At 43.7% G+C, this 23,996-nt stretch overlaps 1 protein-coding gene across 1 annotated transcript in view; it reads left to right on the top strand.

Annotated features, from left to right (window-relative positions):
* Window positions 1–19,181, top strand: part of LOC147740936 (bile acid-CoA:amino acid N-acyltransferase-like) — a 73,714-nt gene extending 54,533 nt beyond the window's left edge. Inside the window, exon 4 of the mRNA XM_086952221.1 lies at window positions 16,260–19,181. Within this exon, the coding sequence (XP_086808347.1) occupies window positions 16,260–16,856 (597 nt within the window). The 3' untranslated portion in view covers window positions 16,857–19,181. The remainder of the gene's footprint in view (window positions 1–16,259) is intronic.
* Window positions 19,182–23,996: the final 4,815 nt, after the last annotated feature.

Genomic DNA, 23,996 nt, shown 5'->3' with positions numbered 1-23,996 from the left:
ATACATTTAACAGTGTATCCTGAAGTCATTCATACACACAATAGTATTATGTAGGTACATGTATGAATTACTTTAAGGTCGACGTTTCGATCCCTAGCTCAGATATAACGGGATCATCATCAGGACAAGAAATTGATATTGCCTGAACATAATTAATAATAACACCGAGTTGGGGACCCGGGAGGGTGTAGGCTTCAGTTCAGAGGGACCTCTTGGCGGGGTTGCGCGAGCCAACAAGATTCTTAGTGGGTTCACTGTACTTCAATCAAGGGTTGTGTTGAAGTTCTGTCGAAACGCTGATCAATGTTTACAGACAAGCCCCAATCTTCAGGGTTTGTTAATGAGGTTCCAAGTCTTGGGAATCCTCAATTTAAGAACTTCTATGCCTCTTCAGTTGGATGCATGGTTTCGAGTGCCAAAACTTAGATGTGGAGTGAGTTCTAGGGGTGAATAAAGTTGCTGATTATGCCTCTCAATCGAGCCTGACAATATGGCCAATCGGATGTTTATAACGCGGGTGCGCTGTCCTCGCGTTTCCTCAATCAAGAACAGGCGACGTAGTGCGGCCAGGCGGTTAACTGGTCCGCTGTGGGAGACAAACGTTCTCCTGGAGTGCCGATCAATGGGGCTGCTCGCGAAGGAACCCTTCGCGAGCAGCCCCATTGATCGGCACTCCAGGAAAACGTTTGTCTCCCACAGCGGACCAGTTAACCGCCTGGCCGCACTACGTCGCCTGTTCTTGATTGAGGAAACGCGAGGACAGCGCACCCGCGTTATAAACATCCGATTGGCCATATTGTCAGGCTCGATTGAGAGGCATAATCAGCAACTTTATTCACCCCTAGAACTCACTCCACATCTAAGTTTTGGCACTCGAAACCATGCATCCAACTGAAGAGGCATAGAAGTTCTTAAATTGAGGATTCCCAAGACTTGGAACCTCATTAACAAACCCTGAAGATTGGGGCTTGTCTGTAAACATTGATCAGCGTTTCGACAGAACTTCAACACAACCCTTGATTGAAGTACAGTGAACCCACTAAGAATCTTGTTGGCTCGCGCAACCCCGCCAAGAGGTCCCTCTGAACTGAAGCCTACACCCTCCCGGGTCCCCAACTCGGTGTTATTATTAATTATGTTCAGGCAATATCAATTTCTTGTCCTGATGATGATCCCGTTATATCTGAGCTAGGGATCGAAACGTCGACCTTAAAGTAATTCATACATGTACCTACATAATACTATTGTGTGTATGAATGACTTCAGGATACACTGTTAAATGTATACTAAATGCCAGTGACCTGTCAGCTCACTTTGTTTGCCTGATAACTTTCCCCACTTACCTTTACCCTCTTGCTCTCCCCTTCTTGGATGGCACAGGACTGTGCCCCAATTTAACCCATACTGTTTGGGTTAATTGCTGTAACTTTGACATCATAAAATAATTGAATCAATAAATATTCCTTGGCCGGCTGGTCATGGAATTTTAAGACTATATAGAGTTCCACTGTGATCTATATATATCAAGTTTTCTTTATTCTCCCTTGCTCAGGACCTTTGTTGTTTTGATAAATACTTGCTACCCACGGTCCCGAGTGATTAAATGGGTTCCCCCTTGTCCTCTTTAATGACTGTAAAATGAATGTCACTGTAGGTTACTAGGCCAGGTCATGTCAGCTGAAGCCTAGTCATGCTTACTCAAACAATTTTAACCCCTTCCCTGCGGCGGCTATTCCGCCGCAGCGCTAAGGGGGTGGGGCGGCCGTGCGGCGGTTCCGTGCTTGTGACGGAACCACTCCGTCAAGGCTCGCGGGTGAGCTGTGCTTGTGACGGAACGGTTTCGTCACGGCCCGCCCGTTCTTTAGAACGTTAGCGCAGGCGCGGAATTCTCGCCGCGCAGGCGTGGCGGCAGGGCAGTGACGGAACCGTACCGTCACCAGCACAGCCCACCCGTGGCTCGTGACGGAACGGTTCCGACACGAGCATGGAAGAGCTTAAATCAAGCATTAGTTTTTTAAAATTAAAATACATTCACAGTGGCAAGGACACTTGGTCTGCAGTGGGCTTAACTGGCAATCCATGTAATCCCATAAAACAATGTATCAATAATCTAAATATACTGGTGTTCAATATGATACAATCTTTTCTGTCATGCAATAAGGTTTTCATTGTTTTCGTGAAATATCAGAGCGATGAGAATTTTTTTTATTTTGGTAGCAGTGAGCAACCAGCTCTGGTGTTTTTAAAAATAGAGAGAATGGTTGCATGCTTGAGGTTTGTTTCTTGATGGACAGCGAGGCATGAGAATTGGGCAGGGATGAAAGGACCTTAGTGTTTAAGATATCTGTTGAAGATGCCAGCTGTGCAATTAGTAAAGAGAGGAAAGCAATGAGGAACTCCTCACAATACCCTGAATGCAACTTTCTGGAAACACTGAATGTAGCAAAGATAAACCATGTTTCAGCAGCAAATGAGGCTCGCCTGCTATCCTTACATTGCATCTAGTCTCATCACAATGTAGGTATCTCTTGTGTCAATAACCACTGACACATATATATTTCCTTTCCATAAGTTTATTCCTGCTCAAGACGTTGGCATCAGCACACACGACAGGAGACACCAACAGCTGCGTCCACCCTGGCCGCTCTCCCACCATTCCACCCTCGGCATTCTACTCCATGTAATACACTCTTAATACACGTAGTATGGAATGACGGCGGTAACATAGTTGGTGAACACACAATACCTAGTTATTAATCGCAGTATCACAAGGGAAAAGAAGGACTGGAGTCAGTAAAGAGCAAATGGGAAAGCCTTATGATGTCACACACCACACTCAAATGGCATCCTCACACTGGGTGTCTCACACCCCTTAAACATAGCCAGACTCACAGGGCATCTTAGAACAGGGGATCCGTTCACAACACCACACACACAGGGCATTGATGCACAGGGTATCTTTCAACCCTTACACACTTCGCCACTGACAGGTGTAATCTCCACACAGGAACTCCACTCGACAGGGCTGGAATGTGAGTCGGATCAAGGTAGACTGGGATAGGCGAGTAGGGTTGTCACCTTTTCCCTTTCATGTTTTAACATTCAGCAAATGCACAGACATGTTAAAAAGGATTTTATATAAAATAGTCCATATTATTTTTTTCAAATTCTTTTGCTGGATCCTTTAACATAAACACTGCAGGTTATCCCCACAGTACACTGCAAGCTGACTCCACTTTAATGCTGCAGGTTTATTTTAATTGAAATCTACCAATTCACATGAATGGGAACAGAACACATAAATAACAGATACACAGGGGCGGAGCTTGCTCGCGACCATGATGGCCGCTTGAGCCCTCAGCTCTGTCGCATCGCAGCACCATTCAGCATTTATCCGAAGATCTCTCAACGCCCTATGTTGTGCAGACTGAGAACTGAACGTCTGAGCGGACCAGGAATCCGAGGATCTTCCTCCTGTCAAAAAACGACCGGGGAAAGCGAGGTTAGGCGACCCGGACTTTGCTCGCCTCGCTAGGCCAGAATTCCCGTGCTGTGGTGTGACGCGGGGGCGGGTTGACGACAAGACGCTGCAGGATCCCGCGCTGTTCGACATCTATCGCCTGCAAGGAATCAGCTTTGCTCCTCCCAATCCGAGCACCGGACTCCTGAGAGACACACCGCTACCCCAGAGTAAGTAAGGAGTGAGGTGTGGGGGAGTAGTGGAACACAGGGATCGGCTGTCCGATCTCCAGCAGGACGGCACAGGCGTTGCATATTGACGAGCTCTCACATCTCTGACCATGGTTCTTAGTTCAACCCTCAAAACCAACGGGGAGTCAGGCCTGCGGTGGGAGCTCAGAGTGGATCTCGGGAGCGGGCTCGGGCAAATAGGCGCCTCGGCCACCCCCTCCCTCCGCTGGACCCACCAACTGTGTGTGTGGTTTGCATGCACAGTTGCAGAGAAGTATTCCACCATATGAGCTTTGCTCCTTCTGGCTCAGAGGGTGAGTGACTGAGGGAACCCCTGTCAAGGAGAGTCCTGCGGTGTTAGGAGGAAGGGGATTTGTCACAAAACGCACTGAGATGGCCTGACCACCCGGGGTTTGCTGCGCCGGTGTATTAGTCCTGCTCTGGGGTGCCTGGACGGAGGGGCAGAAGATTACCTCAGTGAGGACAGGGGTTGTCGCCATTCTTCACTCCAGCCCCTTGGAGTGGGGTATGGAAGTCAGGTTCGGCCTAATGAAGACCGGAGTCAGGAGGCGCTGAAAAATTGCTGGGCAGTTTGACTTTAGAACAGTACTGACCTGGATAGCTGCGGCTGATCGGAGTTCGGAAGCTGAGACGCTACCTGATTGTAAGCCTATAGCTGTTCCGCATCTAGGAGCTGCCTGGTGCCCTAAAACAAAGCCCCACCAGCTGATGAAAGTAGAGGGACGCTAGCTGCTGGTATCACTCGGCGGACGACAGCGCTTTGGCATAGGGTTGCCAGCGGCAGGGTTTTGTTAACTTGGTGGAGCCCACGAGTTATAAGCTGACAACTGGAGTGAGAGACCTTGGGTCTGGTGTGCTGGAGAGCCCTGCTTGGATAGTCCAGTTGAGCGCCAAAACGGGTAAAGTAGATAGAGCTCAGCCCAAGCTCTCATTCGAGCAAAAGCAATCAAAATCGCATGACGCTTCTACAGAAGGAGCAGAAAGGAGACAGGCAAGCCCTATGCCGGAGGACCCTAGCCCAGATATACGTGAGATGCTGGTGGCTATGGAAAAAAGCCTGCAAAACGGAATCACCTCGTTGGGTACGAAGATGGATGCCCTATCCTATTGTATGGATAGAATGTTTGAGCCCTTGGACTAACATGCTGAATGCTTGGACATGTCCGAGCGGAGACTTACAGAGGTGGAGGAAGCGCATACAACATTGGACACAGAGCATAAACAACTGGGAAAAGTCCTACAAATTCTCCACGACAAAACAGAGGGCTTGGAAGCACGTTCCCGTCAATGCAACTTCAGAATCACTGGCCTGCCGGAATCTACAGCGACTCGTAACGTGGAACTGTTTATTGAGAACCTGTTGGTCAATCTGCTGGGTGAGGGTTTTTTTTTCGGCCATGTTTGTAGTGGAGAGAGGGTATCACTCCCTTGGGCCATGCCTGCCCCGGGAGCGCCACCTCATTCGATAATCGCAAAATTACTCCACTATAGAGATGGGGATGTTGCTCTGAGACTGGCGAGGAAAAAGCGAACTCTGAACTATGAGGGCTATGAAATATCATTGTTCCCAGAATTTACTATCCGAGTGCAGAAGGCCCGCCACCAATTTGTCCCCATGAAAAAACAACTACCCGACATGACCGTAGACTACGCTTTGCTGTATCCTGCGAAGCTTCGGGTCAACAGGCAAGGACGATCCCACATCTTCACAGACCCAAAATCCTTACAAGAGGCCCTAAAAGACTGGGCTAAGGAGCGACGTCATAGCCCGGAGCGACACCTACAGGCTGAGGCTACTTGGGGTTCCCTTGAGGACCAAGACTGACAGAGCAGTGCACTCCTATATGATAAGTATGTTTTTTTTGGTGAGAGGTGAAAAGAGGGGAGGGTGATGACGTGTTTGATTTTGAAAATACAGTTGGGGGAGCAGCTCCTTTCCATATGATACACTGGTGCAATTAAAACCGCCTCGTGGGACGTGTCTGTGGGATCATTGGACAGGAAGTAGGTGAATATTGGGAGCGGTCGACGGGAGGGGCGGGGGAGTGTGGTTCAGGTAACGAGCCTGTTGGAATTTATACAGGTTAACATTGCATCACGTTCTCCTGAGGACTGGGCAGGGAGGAACCTTCGTCCGGCTCACCCTGTATGTCAGTTATGGCCTAAATATAATTGGTCTGAGAGGCTGCACATCTTTGAACTGTCGATGCACAGGAGTGAACTGTTTAATGTTTATACGGTTATTCATAGTAGAGCGAGCAACATCTGCCTACGAGTGTATTACACAAGGGTGTGGACATTTGGATTTTTGGGTGGATGAGGGGAGGGTGGTGAGAGTTCAAAGGAATGAATCACGACCAAGATGGGGGAGGTCTGTTGTGGGTGAGGGGGAGGTCTGCAGATGGGGAACCTGTTGATGTTTAAGCTGTACGAAGCCTGGCACGAATCTGGTATCAGATGAGTGTTTCATATACCTGTTGTATGGGTCAGGATATAAGGTATGCTCCACTACACATGACGGTGGGACACAGTAATGCCCATGCGTTAGAGACTTTAGGCTCCCTGCGCGCACTTACATGGAATGTACGTGGGCTCAATGATCATCGGAAACTGCTCAAAGTGTTGAATTATCTTAACAGGCACAATATTGCTATTGCCCTGATACAGGAAACACATCTGCTGTTAACCAGTGCGTTGCTGCGAAGTAGAGGACTTTTAGGCAACATTAACACATCAGGGTTCACTACGCATGCAAGGGGGGTGCTAACATGGGTTAACCTCTGGTCGGCTATTTCAATGGTACAATTACACTCAGACAGCAGTGGCCGTTTTGTGATCTCCAAGTGTCAAGGGAAAGGTGTTGATCTCATTGTAGTAAATGTTTATGGACCAAATTACGACTGCACAGAGTTTTTTTAATACCCTTGCTAGCATTGTATATAGGTATCCGGATGCATGCTCTCTTTGGGGGGACTTTAATCAGGAATCCGAATCTGGATAGATCGTGGGGACTGGCAAAGTGACCATCTACGGCAGCCAGGGCACTGGAAAAGTGTGATGTTAGGCATGGCTCTGTGCGATGTCTGGAGAACGAGAAGTCCGGCTAGAGGTGGCTTCACACATTTTTCAGCTTATCATAATTTACACACTCGTATAGATTATTGGTTGATATCCTCACCTCTTATGGGTCGCATCCGTGAATGCTTGATACTCCCTCGTACACTATCGGATCATTCTCCACTGTTGCTGGTACTTAACGTGCCCACGAAGACGGTTCCACCATTCTCTTAGCAGTTTCCACCTTATTCATTGCTGGACCCTGTCTTTAAAGACGACATGGCTGAAGCTATCGAAAACTTTTTCATTACAAATGTGGGATCCGTGGATAGTTTTCAAGTTATCTGGGAAACCTTTAAAGTCTACATCCGGGGAGTAGCCATGGCAAAACACTCGGGTGTACTGCGATCTGTTAGACAGAGGCTGGCTGGCCTCCAGCGAAAAGTAGGTGTCTTGGAACAGCGCCAGCAGGTGTGTAATGAGGAGGCGATAACGCAGGATATCAAAGACCTACTGGGCGAATATCAGGATGCTGCATCTGGGCAAATATGCCACGGCTGAGTATATGGTGAAGGGGACAGGCCGGGTTCTGTATTAGCACAAATAGTGAAAGCCAAACGAGGTAGAACGCAGATCACTGAACTCAAGTCGGAGGATGGTGAGATTTTGATGGAGGAGGTGGCGATAGTATATAGGTTTAGGCATTTTTACGCAGAATTGTATTCGTCTTGGTCGTCTGGTTCGGAGGAAAAAATTCTTTCCTATCTCACGCATATTCAATTACCGTTTCTCACTAACATTCACCGGGAGTTTCTCATGCGACCTATAGAAAAGGATGAGATTGTATTGCCCCTGGCGCGAGCCCCCCGGGAGCGAATGGCCTCACAGTTGGTTTTTATAGAACCTTTCTTGATATATTACTCTGATACATCTTAATGCTTTTTGACGACATGTCTGTGTCGGCACAATGCTGCCGCCAATGAGGGAAGCGTTAATCGTTACTATCCCCAAACCGGGTAAACCCTTGGACAAATGTGGAACATATTGTCTGCTCTCCCTGCTTAATGTGGATACCAAGTTATTCGCTAAGATACTCACTAATCGGCTCGTGCCACTGGTGCCAGTTTTAGTTGCCCCTGAACAGGCGGCTTTTATTCAGCACAGGAACCTTACATAAAATCTCCGTTCGGTGTTTGGTACCATACAACATACCAACCCGGACACTGCAGCAGTTACGGTTTTCCTCGACATGGAGAAGGCGTTCGATTCTGTCGAATGGCCTTTCATGCGGCAAGTTCTAACTAGGATGGGACTGGGCCCAGTCTTCCTCCAACTGATTGGAGTGCTTTATAATTCCCCCACGGCTCGTATCAAAATAGGCTACCTAGTAACCAATACTATCCCGATAACTAGAGAACGAGGCAGGGCTGCCCATTGTCCCCAATCTTATACGCCTTGGTAGCTGAATCTCTCGCGTGTGCATTAAGGGAGTACCATAGCCATCAAAGCATTTGCTTCCCAACCTAGAAGATCAATGTGTCTACCTATGCGGATCACACATTATTATATGTCTGCGTACCGGAAAACAATCTTTCTTTGGTCCTTAGGGAGCTGGTGCACTTCGGGCGCTATAGGGCCTACGTGTTAACTGGTCAAAATCCATAATTTTCCCTCTCACACTGGCCACAATACCATTTGAGCCGGACTATCCACAGCAATGGTCCACTGAAGCGATACGATATCTTGGTGTCCGCCTTCATACAGACTCGGAGATCGTGTTTAAAGAAAATTACGCCACCGCAGTAAGCAGATTGGAGGGTGATGTTGACACTTGGATTGGGTTACCTCTTTCTTTATTAAGTAGAATCTCAATTATGAAGATGGTGGTCCTGCCTCGTTTTTTGTTCCTCTTCACAAACATACCTATGGTGCTACCCTGTTCTTTCTTTCAGAGAGTCAACAAACAATTGGTAAAATTGGCATGGGCCGGCAAGCAGGCAAGGGTGAGCTGGCGGATACTCACACTACCGTATTATTTGGAGGGGTTGGGTGTGCCAGATTTTAATTTATATTATAGAATGGCGCAAGGCGCTCTGGATTATTACTGGATGCATGGCTCTCCTGATATACCGTTTCTCCGCATGGAAAAACTTTTGCAAACCCTCTTCCGGCCACGACTTTTGATCGGAGGCGGATCTTGGACTCTGTCAATTCGACTCAACATGCATGGCATAGCATGTTGCAATTGCAGGCGGGTGCGCTGCTATATTCCCCGGACATGCCCATTGAATGGACTATATGGTTGGCCCGGTGTAGGGATAAAGGGGTTGTACGTGTGTTACAATCATTGAATATACGGACGGCTGGGGACTTATTCCAAGACGGAGTAGTTAAGTCTTGTTAAGAGGTAAGGGATCCGGTTGTTTCTAGCAATATGTTGCAACGGTTTCAGTTTCATAGAGTGAGGAGGGCATTGTGTGTAATTTTAGGAGACAAACTGCTGGAACCGCCTGAAGTGCTGGAGCGTTCCTACATAATTAGAGCAAAGTCACCCCGCAAAATGGTCACTAATATATATAAATTAGCAATGTCCCACAGAGCATACCACTTCACTAAAGCCAGGCTGGCCTGACAACGAGATTTACAACAAAACATTGATGACGACATGTGGACGTATTGCTGCAGCAGTACACAAAGCATTTCCCTGCACGGAAGACACAGATTGATTAATTTCAAGTATGTGAATAGAGTCTACTACACCCCAGAGATATTACATAGATATGGTTTAAGGGATACCTTGGCTTGTGAGAGATGTAGAGCGCACCTAGCGGATTTCTTCCACCTAGCGTGGCAGTGCCCGGGGGGGGGGGGATACATTCTGGGAGTCCATTTTTCGGGAATTGGGGACATGGTACATACAGAGCTAAGCCCAGACCTGATTCGGGCACTTTTAGGGTACTCTAAAACACTAAGTCAGTACGTAGATTAGGTGATATGGGACTTCTCATAGCTAAGCTGCGAGTTGCGATGTGCTGGTCTAGGGGCCTCTTGCCCACGATGACACAATGGTCACACTACATGCTTTACTATTGCACACAGACTGAGAATTTTTGCGAATTATTTTCTCCCAGGAGTAGACCCAAGAATTTCTTGGGACTTTATACGTCATATATGCTTGCTAAAGAAGCGGATGCCAATCCAGAGTCCCCCCCGGACATACATAGCAATGATCACACTGCAGCTGTCTAAAATGTAGAGTTTTGTTTGCAGGGAGCGCGGGTCTACCGGGAGTTTATCATGCGACACGCTGGATAGATTATACATCCCACACGCTGGATAGATTATACATCCCACCGTACATTGACTTCCAAACGACCTTTCATAACTTCGAGTATATCTGTCAGCATTCCAATGATGCAGGCTGAGTATGTTTGGTTTAATTTTATGGGTTGCATTATCAGTTTTCTTTATGCATAAAGTATCTTTTAATTATTGGTACACAATTTTGCTGCCTGCCCTAGGGGTTGTTGGCTTAATAGATGTGTATAATTAACCATAACAACATGCTGCTGGCCCCTGGGTTGTAGGCAAATGGCTGCGACTGATTGAATAATGTGCAATAAAGATTTAAACTTAGAAAAAATAACAGATACACGCCCAGGCTATGGGCTGTCCGACAAAGGGGACAGTGGTCGGGCATCAGGACGTTCTGTTTCTTTCAGGGTTTGTTTTCTTCACTCTAAATGTATCTCTTAGTTTCTTCTGTAGTTTTACTGTAGACCTCAATAACTCTACACCTTGTTCCTCAAGCATGGTGTCTTTCCTTCATCGTCACCAGTGTTGTAAAAGAGGTGAATCCAGTAGTCCAGGTGTCATGCAGTTCCTATAAACACTATATAGGATCTGTGCGTTTAGACAACATATACTGTAGGATTGGAGTCAGACTGATTATAGACATCCCTACTGAATATGTCAGCCTGTATACCAGCTAGCTCACAGTGCCACTAGAAACTCCTCTTACCAAGGAGAGAATAGTTCTTGGCAACTATCGAACATGGCAACCCTGATCCCTCAGGATCGTGGAAACAGTCTACTACTTTTTGCTCAGTCACTTGTGCTCACTTCATTTAGGAGAAATACCCAGAATAAACGATGGGCATGTTTTTGAATAAGCATTTATTGAACCAGCATCATTCTAGTATAAAATAGATGGGCTGAAACATCTACTTGACAGTAACAGAAATAAATGATTATAAGCACTAACAGAGTAGAAGGATGGTAGATCGCAAATGTTTCATGGAATCACCTGGCAGAGGTTTTGACCGAGACTTTCGGTCGGGACCTGTAGCGAACCTGTTGTCCTGCCGCGGTATTCCGCATTGGCGGCAACTAGCCAATTAATGCTCAAAGAGGGAAACCCCCTCACACATATATAGAACATTAGCGAGTGCCACACATTTTTACCAATTACACTTTCACTTAAAATTAAGACTGCACTTTCACTTAAAATTAAGACTGCACTATCACCTATTTAATGGTACTGAGGAAAGCCAGTTTCAAAAATAAAGGCCTGGCTGAAAAATGTAGACCACACCTGGATGCAGGATGTCATAATCTATACTCCTATACATCCATCAGCCTTCTTTAATGCTAAGGCCCAGTTAATAAAATACTTATTACCCTCGGGTACTGGGACCACTGTATAGCTTTTAATCTTCATCTTCACGCCACTACACTACACTGCACACTCAGTAAAATACCTGCTCCGCTGTATTCAGGCGTCGAAGCACACCCGGGGCACATTCGGTGTCACTGGGTGGGCCTGATGATGAAGCATGCCACCAACTAGGTTGGTGGGTGAGGGCTTCCTGATCAAACCAAATGTTTTACCCCTAAACATACAAATCTGAGTCTCTTCACAATCAGGCTAGTCCTTGTTGATAATACATATAATCCCTGGGGATACGGACTAGCTACCTAGTCCTTTCTCTCTCTTTTGATTACCGGCAAAAAAACATCAATTACCTCACTTACGGTCAGGAGATCATGCAGGGGAAAGACACCAGCCTTGTGAACAAAATAACAAGAATTTTTAAACAAGTGCTGAGCCTTCTAAAAACCTAATCCATCGCCCAAATATGACTTGAGTTTAATCTCCAAGAACATGGAGCGGTAGGGGCTGGAGCATTCATCAGGAAGCTTGGAGGCCTTTTGTGGCAGGAAATTTTAGCCTGTCAGCTTGGGAGACCGTACTGGCGTTCTCTACAAGATTATTTTAAACTCCTGGATGCAGAAGAAATTTGGATCTCCAACCCATTCCAGCAGGCACTCAAAACCTACGTTAAAAACAATGTCCGCTCCTGGTCCTTCCACTCGGACAGAGCCCAACTGGTACAACGTAAGCATTCCTGGTCGGTCATATTGGGGTTTAGGCCAGGGGTTGTGGCGCCTCACATATTGTCCGCCTCACATGTCGTGCACCTACTCAGTGCAGTGGAAAAAAAATATGGGGCCCTCAGAATGGGTGAATGGCCATTCCTGTATCACTTGCCAGGTTGGCGCCACACAATAACCAATATAACGTCCAGGGGTTGTGAGAGCAGCAAGGGAAAAACTGAGCACGTGTTATCTCTTTGTCCTGCACTTCTTAACAATCGAAAGACCTTGCTAAAGGGCGAATGGAACAAACTTGTAGTTCGCTCTTGTTGCCAAGCCATTCTTGCATCTATCAATCCGGACATTCCAGTGCTCAACATCCGGTTCACTAACTTTGTTACAAGATCAGTAAAAAGACTTTTAAACTGCACGAGCCAGCAGGCTAACAGCTGTTAATTCGTAATGGGGAGAACCAAGCACGATGTGGTTTTGCCAATCTTTTTACTCTACTGTTCTATTTGACAGCGGCAGAATATGGTATTTTGCACATTGTTTATTTATTGTCCTGTGCTTTGTGTGACCTTGAAGTTTTTAATTACGTTATGTAGGGTTTTTACATATTTACAAATATAATTGCACCATTAATGGTTTAATTAGCAGCTTTTTAACAATGACTAATGTCTTGCCCCATCTTTTTAGTTGATGTTAAAACTAGAATGGATCACTCCGGCTCTTAACTGTGTCTTAAGAAAAAGGATTCCTCATATAGATGGAGTCAACATTTTAATAGCATGAACAAATAGAGAATATTAGGTTTCAAATAATTATTTATTGTTGAAATTCACATCCTCTTATTATTTACTATTTGTTCGCGACGGTATCAATGTATTAGATGGCCGCATTTAGGCTGCTTCTAAAAGAGCACAAGGAAATAATGTAAGCAAAGACACTGGAGTCTAGTTAACGCTTGTTTACTGCCCTATGTGTAAATATTTTAACAATTGTTCGATATACATTTCTATTGATGCATTTCCACCATTGTAATGATTTTTATTAATCAAACAATAAAGTATTCTCTCTCTTAGCTGGCGTACACCTATGATGCGACCCTAAATATATACCCAAGTGTACCTAGCATGTATGTGGGTGTAAAGCCAAGAATCCCTCTAGGATAAAGTCGACCCCATTACCTGAAGTAAGCGACTGTGGGACCCCATCTTGGTCCCAAGATGGACACCCGGCAAGGGATGTCAGACCACTTCGAGCTGGAGTGTCTGCGTTCAGGAGCCTCAGTTTCTCGCGTCAGTGTGTCGCCTAGTTTAGTTCTACAGTTTACGTGCTAGCCTCTTCTGGTATTTTAGCGTCAGGATGCCCGTAGGGTTACAGTGCGCTTTATAAATGTTAAAAATAAATAAATACATGGAAGTCCTTTTCTCCTCTCACTATCACAGCTAGAGATATGTATATATCTCCCAAAGTGGTACCCTCTGGGGATATACCTTGCTTTGTCATGTCGGGCTAGGATTACGGAAAGAATGACCCTTGTACATAGTTATTATGCAGGAGATGGGAGGCCTGCTGTCCTATTGTGAGTCCAAGAATCCTCATTCAAAATGAATGAGGCGTAAGCTTTTCGGAGAAAACCCCATGTCAACTTTGGACATTACCATAACTAGATAAAAGGTCAGCACTAAGAACCGGTCTGCTGTTTAAGGGTAGGGGAGAATATAGGTGAAAGGTTAGGTGATTACCTGAGCCTATATTGGGAACCTATATGGAACTATAAGAAGAGGTTTATTAATACTTAGTTAAAGTCAGTTCCATGTAGCTGGTAAGATGGTAAGTAAGCTGTTGAGTAAGCCCCACAGGGAGCAGCATCTCTGCTGGTGGACCCACGCATTCACTCCCAACTGTTTACTCATCCACGCATAAACACACTCAACATTCTTAATTACCTCACACACTGGCTGAGCAGCAACGAGCAGAGCACTCAGGAAGAAAGTATTGTAAAATACACAGGATACAACACTTTTTATGGGTGGGATTTTAGGTTTCATGGATGAGTTGAGTTAAGAAGTGGGGCAGGATTTTTAGGGTTCAGGAATGGGTGGAGTTTAGCGACACTGAGGGCGCTGTAGGTTAAGAGATAGAGTGCCGGTGTAGAAAGGACTTTAAGAGTTCAGGGTTCGGAGATGGGGGTTATTTATGTGTGCAGGCATTTTTAGAGGGCAGAGATGGATGATGTTTAGGAGTGGTAAGAAATAAGCGAATTAAAAGCATCCTAAGTAATTGCTTGACAATGTAAAAGATATAATCTGAAATACTAATTTAGACCTTAAAAAATAAGTATGCAGAAGTCTATCTCAAAAAAACTTTCTATGGATTGGTTTTTCTGAAATGGTAAGAGCCATTCATGCAGAAAATGCCCATATACGGCAAGGGTCTCTGGCCATGGCCATGGACAGGGCTTGCCTTTGGAAGTCTGCACATTCTCAATATGACTCGAGTAGTCTAGAGTGCTAAGTGCTTTACCTCCCAGGTTGGCAGCTAAATTAATTTCCTAGAACCGTTTGGTGCAGAGCGACCTTGTAAGAAACACAAACACGCCCTACATCCACCAATACTCCTATTTCCAATCCCTTCTAAAAAAACTCTGATTCATCAAATGAGTGCCTCCCTTCTTGTTACGTTAGAACATCTTCGTCCATAAAGCTCAAGCTCAGTGCATATATAAAACGAATCCAAGTCAAGCTTTGCAAAGTCAACAAAATGAAAGTTAGTGATAAAACAATGTCTCTGTAGTAAACAATAAAGGCAGTCTTCATTACTGAAAACTTTTTAAATTTGTAGTGAATGTTTTACAGTGGCTCTGACATTTAACAATCTATATCAAACTCTAAATTAGATCTTCTTAACCATTCAGAACTTGATTTTCAGTGGGAAGAGGATGTGGCGTAATAACCAGAGCTGCCGACTTTGGAACTGGGGAATCCGGTTCGATCCTCTGCTTCATCTCAAAATCCACTGATCCTGGGTAAATCACATAGGGCCATATGTAGATAATTGCCATTTACCGATTCTAAAATACCGAATTTTACCGATTCGGTATTTCAGAATCGGTAAATGGTATGTAGCAAACAATTCTGTAAATATTACCGAATCTGTAATATTCGGTATTTTAGAATCAGTATTTACCGATTCAGTCATTCCTATTCATTCCTATTAGGCCTGGAGGCCCATAGGAATGAATGGAAATTACCGAATCTGTAAATACTGATTCGGTAATATGGGGAACACATTCAAGGGTGGCAGGGTGTCACATTGACATCCTGTTGCACCCCTGAAACGTGCATGTGTGCACGTGCGGCACACATACCTGTCTGCCACATGGCACAGTTCAAAAAGCACAAAATTGCTTTTTTAAAGGTTTTCGATATTTACCACCAACTTGTAGTTGGCGGTAAATAACAAATCCTTAAAGCACATAAGCGCTCTTAAATGTGCTTCCTACATACCCGATTCGGTAAATAATGATTTGGTAAATACAGAATCGGTAAATACCGATTCTGTATTTAACGAATCATCACCTACATTGGAAATAGCTCAATACCGGTTGGTAAGCCTGAAATTTACCGAATTTCGGGCTTACTGACCGGTAATGAACCACCTACATCTGGCCCTTAATCTTGCCATGCCTACTAAAATATGAGTATGTCCTTGTGTAATGAAACTGGTGCTCATTTAAAACGCTCCAATACCTTTGGATCAAGTTCACACTGAATAAAATTGGAACAAAACAATAGGAATTGTGCAAGAAGTTGGCAGCGCTGTGGAAGGTACCAGGCTGGCATCCGATAAATAGCTGTGAACTGTCTGGAGACGAATCATACAGTGTCTACAGTGTGTGGTACAGAAGTGAGCCCCCCCCCATTCCTAAAGGTAAAATGTCAGATCACTCTGTCTTGACTGGTCAGCTTTTTCGTAGAAGATGTAATGCCATAGTCTGTAAAAGATTTTGTAATCCATTCTCTAGTTTCTGAGAAACAAAATCATAAAAATTAGCATTACACTATGTTGCAGTCAATTTCTTGATCACAAGTATGTTTGTTTTATAGGTCTTGGGTCCCACTGTTGGTGTGGTGTCTGTTTGCAAAGGAGCAGAGATTGCCTTGGCCATGGCGACCTTCCTAAAACAGGTGTCTGCTACTGTCTGCATTAACGGTACCAACAGCATCAATGGCATGACACTACGCTACCGGGACCTCTGTATCGATGGGTCGCCATATGTTCCAGAGCGTGTCCGCACCACCAGTTATGGAGCAATGGAAATATATGATGTGTTGGTGGATCCCCATGCACCGGAACATCAGGACTGTATACTCCCTGTGGAAAGAGCCTCCGGTTCCCTACTGTTTATCGTGGGTGGTGATGATCGGAACTACAACAGCAAACTGTATGCAGATGAGGTGCTTGTGCGGCTCAAGAGGAACGGGAAGACAAACGGTCGCCTCCTCTTCTACCCAGGTGCTGGCCATCTAATAGAGCCTCCGGGCTCGCCTCTTTGTCGCATTGCAATTGCTCCCATTTTCCCACTACCGGTTTTGTGGGGAGGGGAGTTGACAGCCCACGGCAAAGCACAGGAGCATTCCTGGAGGGAAATTCAACATTTTCTCAGAAGCCACCTAAAAGGTCCAATGGTCAGCAGGCTTTGATAATTGTCTTATGATCAAATTTAAAAATGTAAAACACTGTCCTTGAACTGGTCTTGAGAATTTACGGTGCAAACAAACTTGTAAACTGAGTAGTTTTAAAATAGTCAAGTTTTAATGTGATCCTTTGTACACCAGATGTAAATACAGTTATTTTTTCATAGATTTACAATTATTCCATGCTTATTCGCCTACATTTATATCAGAAAATAATCAACGAATATGACCTACATATATATATAGTTGTATGACATACAACTATATCGTCTACCTCAAAATGGTAAGTATATATCGGGTAAGTGAAATCCATATCAACCCCTAAACCAACCCAACAATAAACCCTAAAAAACCTTACCCACCCCTAAAAACTCTTAATACCCAATACCATTACCCACACCCACCCCTGAACCCTAAAAACTCCCTTACCAACCAATACCCTTAGCCATTCCTAAACCCTAAAAAAATCCCTTTCCACATTATACCCTTTCCCACCCCAAACCCTAAAAACACCCTAGTCACCCTATACACTTACTTATACCAAACCCTAAAAACGCCCACATCCCTTAATACCCTTACACACCCCATAACTCTAAAAACACCCTTATTACCGAATACCCTACATACCGCTAAATCCTAAAAACACCCTTACCACCCTATTCCCTTACCCATCCCAAATCCCTAAACCCTCTTGCCACCCAATGCCCTTACCCTCCTCTAAACCCTTAAACCATACTTCCAACCAATACACTAAAAACACCTAAAGCCAAATACCTAATATATATGTATTTGTATATATTTACCTATATATGTATACGTATAAACGCCGCTAAAAACGTACTCCCTATGGCGAGTCACAGCTATATGTAGGACCTACCCGCCTGTTCTGGTGAGTTGACAAAGGACAGGTGTTCTGTTCAGTCAGAAAGTGAAGGAGCAATAACAACACCTTTAAATCTCGTTTCTATCTTGTCACATTTGCTCTGTGTTCAGTGAGTTTGAAACTACTTTTCCTTCTCTGTCTGCAAAGTTCCTGGAGTTTGTAAAGTGAACTGTCTGACCTGCTGTACAAAGTAAGAAATGAAAGGCTGTATGGTATCAGGGTTTTCACAACACATTTATATAGCTAATAAGTCAACTGTACCAACATTTCAAAATATCTATATTTCAGTAGTTGTGAAAGCCCATTTTGTAATATGATGAAAAACAAATCAGAGCACTTTACTTAGTGATATGCAAATTATAAATGCTTTCTGAATCCATTTTTACATAATATTGTTAATACACTATATAGTTTTATCAGTAAAGCTGCAAAGTACTGGGAAGGATATTAGCCATTTTTGGAAATGTATTGCGTGTAAATGATAGTGCGCTACCACATCATTCTTTAGTAATATATTTATTAAAAGTTAGTGTTTAAACATGAACTGAGAAACACTCCTGCCACTGTCTTAATGGCAATTCCGTTAGAAAACTGAGAGGCAAGTCAGAATTATTATGTACCCTATATGTGGGCTGGATTTTTATTACACACAGAGCAAATGTTTAATCTATATACCAAACAAGAGTTTTGTTTTGTACAGCAGAAATGCTGTACTCACACATTTGAAGATGCACTCATATGCGAGAGTAAAGAAAAGGGAGACTCTTTAAAATAAAATATTTGCCAATGATCCCACAATTTGAGACCAGTTTACGGGTCAAATACATTACACTTAAGTTGAGTAGATGATTTAAGTTACTCGACCTACAGGTTTAGTAACATTTTTATGATTTTTCGAGGACTGCTTATACACTTACCTGATGTATATTAACCATTTCATTGTAATGATTTCACAAAGCCAGATCTGGGGACAGGTCTTAGTTCTTTCCGGCTCCCAGTTTCTGGAACGCCCTTCCAACCTCCCTTCATTCTAAGCCTGTTTACAGCTCAGCTGAAGACTGTTTTGTTTGGTAAACTGTAATTTTGATCCTACCTGACATCACAAGCACCAGGACTCTTCTTTTGAAGCAGCAGTTACACTCTACAAATAGCTTTTAATGTATTCATTCAGTGGCGTACATGGTAAAGACCTGCGTGGTAACAGCACTGAGTGGCAAAGGACAATTTTCATTACTGTCAATCATGCGTGCTAGGTCAATAGCTGTGTAGATAGTCAGGTAGGGGAGTTAAAAAAAAAGTAATGTAGCTAAAATAACTGAAATAGTATAGCTGGTTAAGCTGTTTTGCAATGCAAATGATTTCATATGACTATTGTACTGTAATGGCTTAAACTCATTTACATTCAAACATGAGTAACCGTTTGTCGGCTAAATAAACATGGAAACGTACCCATTGAAGCTTCATTTTGTTCACTAAGCACAAAATAAATATGGATAAATACAGATAAAATGAGCAAAAAATAAATGTAGATAAATACAGATGGAATTGTCCAAAAAATAAATACCATAAAACCAAGGTCCCTAATTAGAAAAATCAGACAGGGTATTTGATGTTATTTTAAGAGGATATGAGAAGGGCTCTGAAACCAAGCACCTCTTGTCCCATCAAGGTATACTGGAACTTCACCTAAGCAAGTATGAATAAGGTAGATGATGTGAATAGAGTTTAGTTTTTCTAGCAGGACTGCCCCTGCCAACTTCTATCCTAGAGCCTCCTTCAACCATGGAGTTCCACTTTTGACAACAGGTCACAGAAAACAGGGAAACACAGCACCATTACCCACTATTTTCCCTTTAAAAAAGAAACACACATATAAAGACAACCAAACATAGCACCTCTTTTCAGAACCTAGGGTGTGATTTCGATCTTGGCGAATGGTTTATTGAACGGTGCTGGTTATCCCGTCCGCCCAAATATCAATCCCATTACATCCTATAAGATTTATATTACAGAGGACGGGATATCCGCCACTAACCTACCCACCGAGATCTAAGTCAGGCCCATAATCTTTAAGATGTACAGACAACCATGACACTTAGAAACTCAATTGTGCATTGGGTACACCCTGGTCCCTCTAAGATACCCCTTCTTCACTAAGTCTCACCAATTAATCCACATTGGGAACTGTCTCTCCTAAGTGATTTAGCTCTGCAGTTTAACCATGACAAACTAATTTTCTACATTGGGCTCCAATTATTCAACATGTTGACAGTTCATCACCCCCCAAAAAATCACTCTTAACATCACCAGTAACCAACCTACCAACCATTTGCCATAGCACACGCTTTGGCATGTAAAAAAAGACACTCTTCCCTTCACTTTAATCTTGGTTGATTAACTGACTGTATAACACACACACACACACACACACACACACGCACACACACACACACACACGCACACACACACGCACACACGCACACACGCACACACACACACACCTACACACACACTCACACTCACTCTCTCTAAAATAATGTCTCTTGGCACCATGTTAACTTGATGAGAACAGTGGCTTAGGTTTACGACAACTCAGTAGCAATGAAAGCAAACTTGCACATCATTTATTTGGGTGGAGTGTTTTTAGGATGGAACTAAACCTTGGTTTATAGTCTTTAAGCCTGATTTCTTCTGTACATGCACTATCATGGACCTACAAATGGAAAAACCAAATCCTATAGTCTGTCTGTAATATCTGTAGATGGTGAGAAGTGTCTTCTGGTTTGGTATGTGTAACTAAGCATGTTTTAGCAGCCAGGTGACCAGACTCTTTCCCTTAATTCGCTTTGAGAAATAGGCAGAAAACCAAGAAGCAAATATGATCCATCACTCTGAATCAGTGGGAGGTCAGATTGTATGATCTACTCCCCTCTGATGCACCATGGACACAAAGCCATACTAACACTTGTGTTTTGAGCTATATGCAGTTTATTAACCAGATGAGTGGAGATTCTGGGATGAAGGCTGTTTGCCTCATTTAGCCTTGAGTGCACCACATCACCACTACTGTTGATTGTGAAGGGGATTGTGCTATGTGAAAGATTTTTTTTAACAACTTTCTGAACCTGAAATGTCTTTAACAACTCCCCATTCAAGATCACCACATAAAGCGTTGACTTTTTATTTAGGTTTGATGGTTCTCTGAGAAGATTGGCCTGAGGCTATGGCAAGTTCCCAGGGGGCCAAACAGATATCTTGCCCCTGTCAATGTCATCAAGGGAACCCACCCAGCCCTTCCATTTCTGTGTGAGGGGTGCGAGACAGTCGAAAAAGTGATCACAAGTTCCACAAAGGTATTTAGCAGCCACTGATGGATGTTGTCCGAGTCATCATATGCAGTTCACACATTTCATATCATATTGAGTTTAATGTCCCTAATGTCCTCCCTTATTTTTTGTACTTTGAAGGCCAGTTAAGGTGGTATTAAGAAGAACGGTGTTTGTTATGCCCTCAACAGTAAGACTTTATATCACCATCCAGCCCCTTTTAAAGAATTCCTACCTTCACAACTAATGTCACATTGCAGTCTGCCTTAAGACTTTCGCAGCCGGGAAATACATTTTCTGATAAAGCGTCCACAATACCAGGTTTTCTCACCTTCATCTAATGACCAATCACAATTCTCACATCTGACATCTTTCCTGCTTCAAAATTTCACTCATGTTCTCGTATCCTCCACAAACCTTTTACTAGCTGCAGCCTTCGACCACCGTAGACACAAGCTAGAAGACCCTACCAAACTACAGCTCACACAGCATTTTATCTGATGTATAGTGGTGTGATAAAAAGAATGATGACTTGCAAACTATTCACAACCATAAAGAAGCATTGGCAAAGCCAGTAGGTCTGACCTTGGCAGGCTATGCAAGGAATATATTTTTATTTGTTATAACAAGCATAAAGGTAGAAAAAAAGGGACAAATGAAAACGTGACCACATAATTGTAACTGCCATGGCCTACATTAAAATGTTTTAATTAAAATATCGCTGCCATTTTACTGGTTACATTTTTAAACAATAAGCTATTCTGCTGTAGCAAACATTTGTTATTATTTGTGTGAAGGAAGCAATATAAAAATATTATTAAAAAAAATTAAAAGCACGATTGTCTTGCTTTAGCCTATCAGATAATACAGCTCCCACACGGTGGCTCAACACTGGGTGAAGCTAAAGACTTTAACACAAAACAAAGAACACCTTTAGAAAAGGGTTTTATTTTACAAAATGCAGGAACTCTCTCTTTTCGAATAAGGCTTGGGGTTTTATTTTACACAATGCTCTCTAACAGACAGGCTTTCCCAGATGCCAAATGCACAAGATTCAAATACACAAAGAGATATTTATGTTTATATGCAAGCAATATTAACACACTTGGCAAATATAATGCATGAATAATACTGATGAATAAACAAGCAGCAAATAATATGAAATTATGTACTGGATCAGAAAGATATATATATATTCACACACACATCACATGATTACTTCGGAGGTACACCTTGACTCACTCACACATCACAAAGAAAACACATTAAATGATCAAAGCCACTGGCCAAGCATCACTATGGAAATAACCAAAACTCAATACTTCACCTGGTGCAAACACTGCATTTCAGTCTGGGGAAGTTAAACAGCCGTGATTGAGAGCCTCAGCAACCATGGACCACGCTCCGAGGTAGACGTGTCCGTTCCCATTCTGCTTCCAAACTCCCGGCTTCTAAGTCCACAACCCCTCAGCTTTATCGCAAAACACACTAAAAGGTTTGAGAAAGCCCCCCCCCCCTGCCAGAGGAATCTTACCAGAACTGGCCAGGTTCCAAGCAAGCATTCCATGGCTAGAAGGAGTTCTCACGTCCCCTTCCCCAAATCTCGGATATTACAGCCTTTATCTTGACGAAGCTCACAAAGCCTTCCGGGTACATTCCAAACAATCTCTCTCAAAAACAAAAAGACTTTTGAATGTGATTAACTCAAACAACTTGCAAGCACTGCTGTGCATGCAGAAAAAGCTGACGCCAAGCAGAGTCAGAAGAAAGGATGACATGAGGCCATGTCAAGGCCAATAGTAAGAACTCCATAATTCTCATCAATGTCCAACACAATGCACAATTGTGCACAGCTGCTTATAGATTCACATACTTCATCTCTCATTGTCCAACACCGAGCACATGTGTGCATCACTGCCCACAAAACTGCACTTCGAGACCAAAAAGTACATTCCACACCTCTGTTCTTGGCAAGGCTGTCCTACTCCATGACTGCTCCCACTGAAAGACCGCAAGATTACAAGAAAGAAACTTGTAAGAGAAGCAAGGCATATGCAGGACCATCATACATTCAGGCTAGGATAACATAACACACCAAAGTCAGTTAAAATAACAAGCTTTTTATTTTGACGTGTCCATGTCTTGGTCGGGCAGTGGCTGTTTTGCAGTATGCATGTTCTTGGAGTAGTCTCTCCAGGCCCTGCGTGTGTTCACCAGCCCCCACTCCTCTCTTCCACAAACAGGAATGTGACTTGTGAATGGAGCTGGGCAGGCCCATGTCCTGTTTTAGGATTCACAGCAGTATACCCCGATCCTTTTTCCTTGAAGTAGCTTCCCTTCCCCGGCTGCACCCACCTCCTGTCTCAGGCATTTGAACCACTTGCTTTTAAAGACTCTCTTGTTTGGTTTACTTTGGACAATCCCTCTGTTGCTACCTCTCTCCTTCCTTGGTAGGTAAAAGACATTGCCATTTACAATATCAACAGCCCTAACTTGAAAAAATATGAGACCTATTGCATTTCCAATGCTTGTTTTTCCCAAACACTCGAAATGTATTTAAATATTTGGCTAATAAATATAATAAAAACGAGTGCCCCAGCATCCCAGGTATGCCTGTGCTGGCACTGAATTGCACTCATTTTCAGGTAGCTGTACACATAGTCAGCAGTGCTTTAAATGTAAATGCAAAAGTGCAGGTATTCACTCTCCCGAGTACCTGCTTGGTTCTGAGAAGTGCCGGTACTCTCATATTAATAATATTGTACCAGCGCCAAGAAGTGCTGCTACTCTCTCTTTCCAATTGAAGAAGTTCAAGTACTGAGCACCGGACAGTACCTGCCAATTTAAAGCATTGGTGATCAGGCAAAAAGCTGTCACTCAGAAAGCTAGATACCCTATCAAGTGGGCTGACCCACTGACCCATGCTGTAGTGGGCAA

Source organism: Lissotriton vulgaris, chromosome 1_1 (genome assembly GCF_964263255.1).
Source record: "Lissotriton vulgaris chromosome 1_1, aLisVul1.2, whole genome shotgun sequence".
NCBI classification, from domain to species: Eukaryota; Metazoa; Chordata; class Amphibia; order Caudata; family Salamandridae; genus Lissotriton; species Lissotriton vulgaris.
Note: the sequence above shows the minus strand (reverse complement) of the source record. Positions and strands in the feature narration are given on the sequence as shown.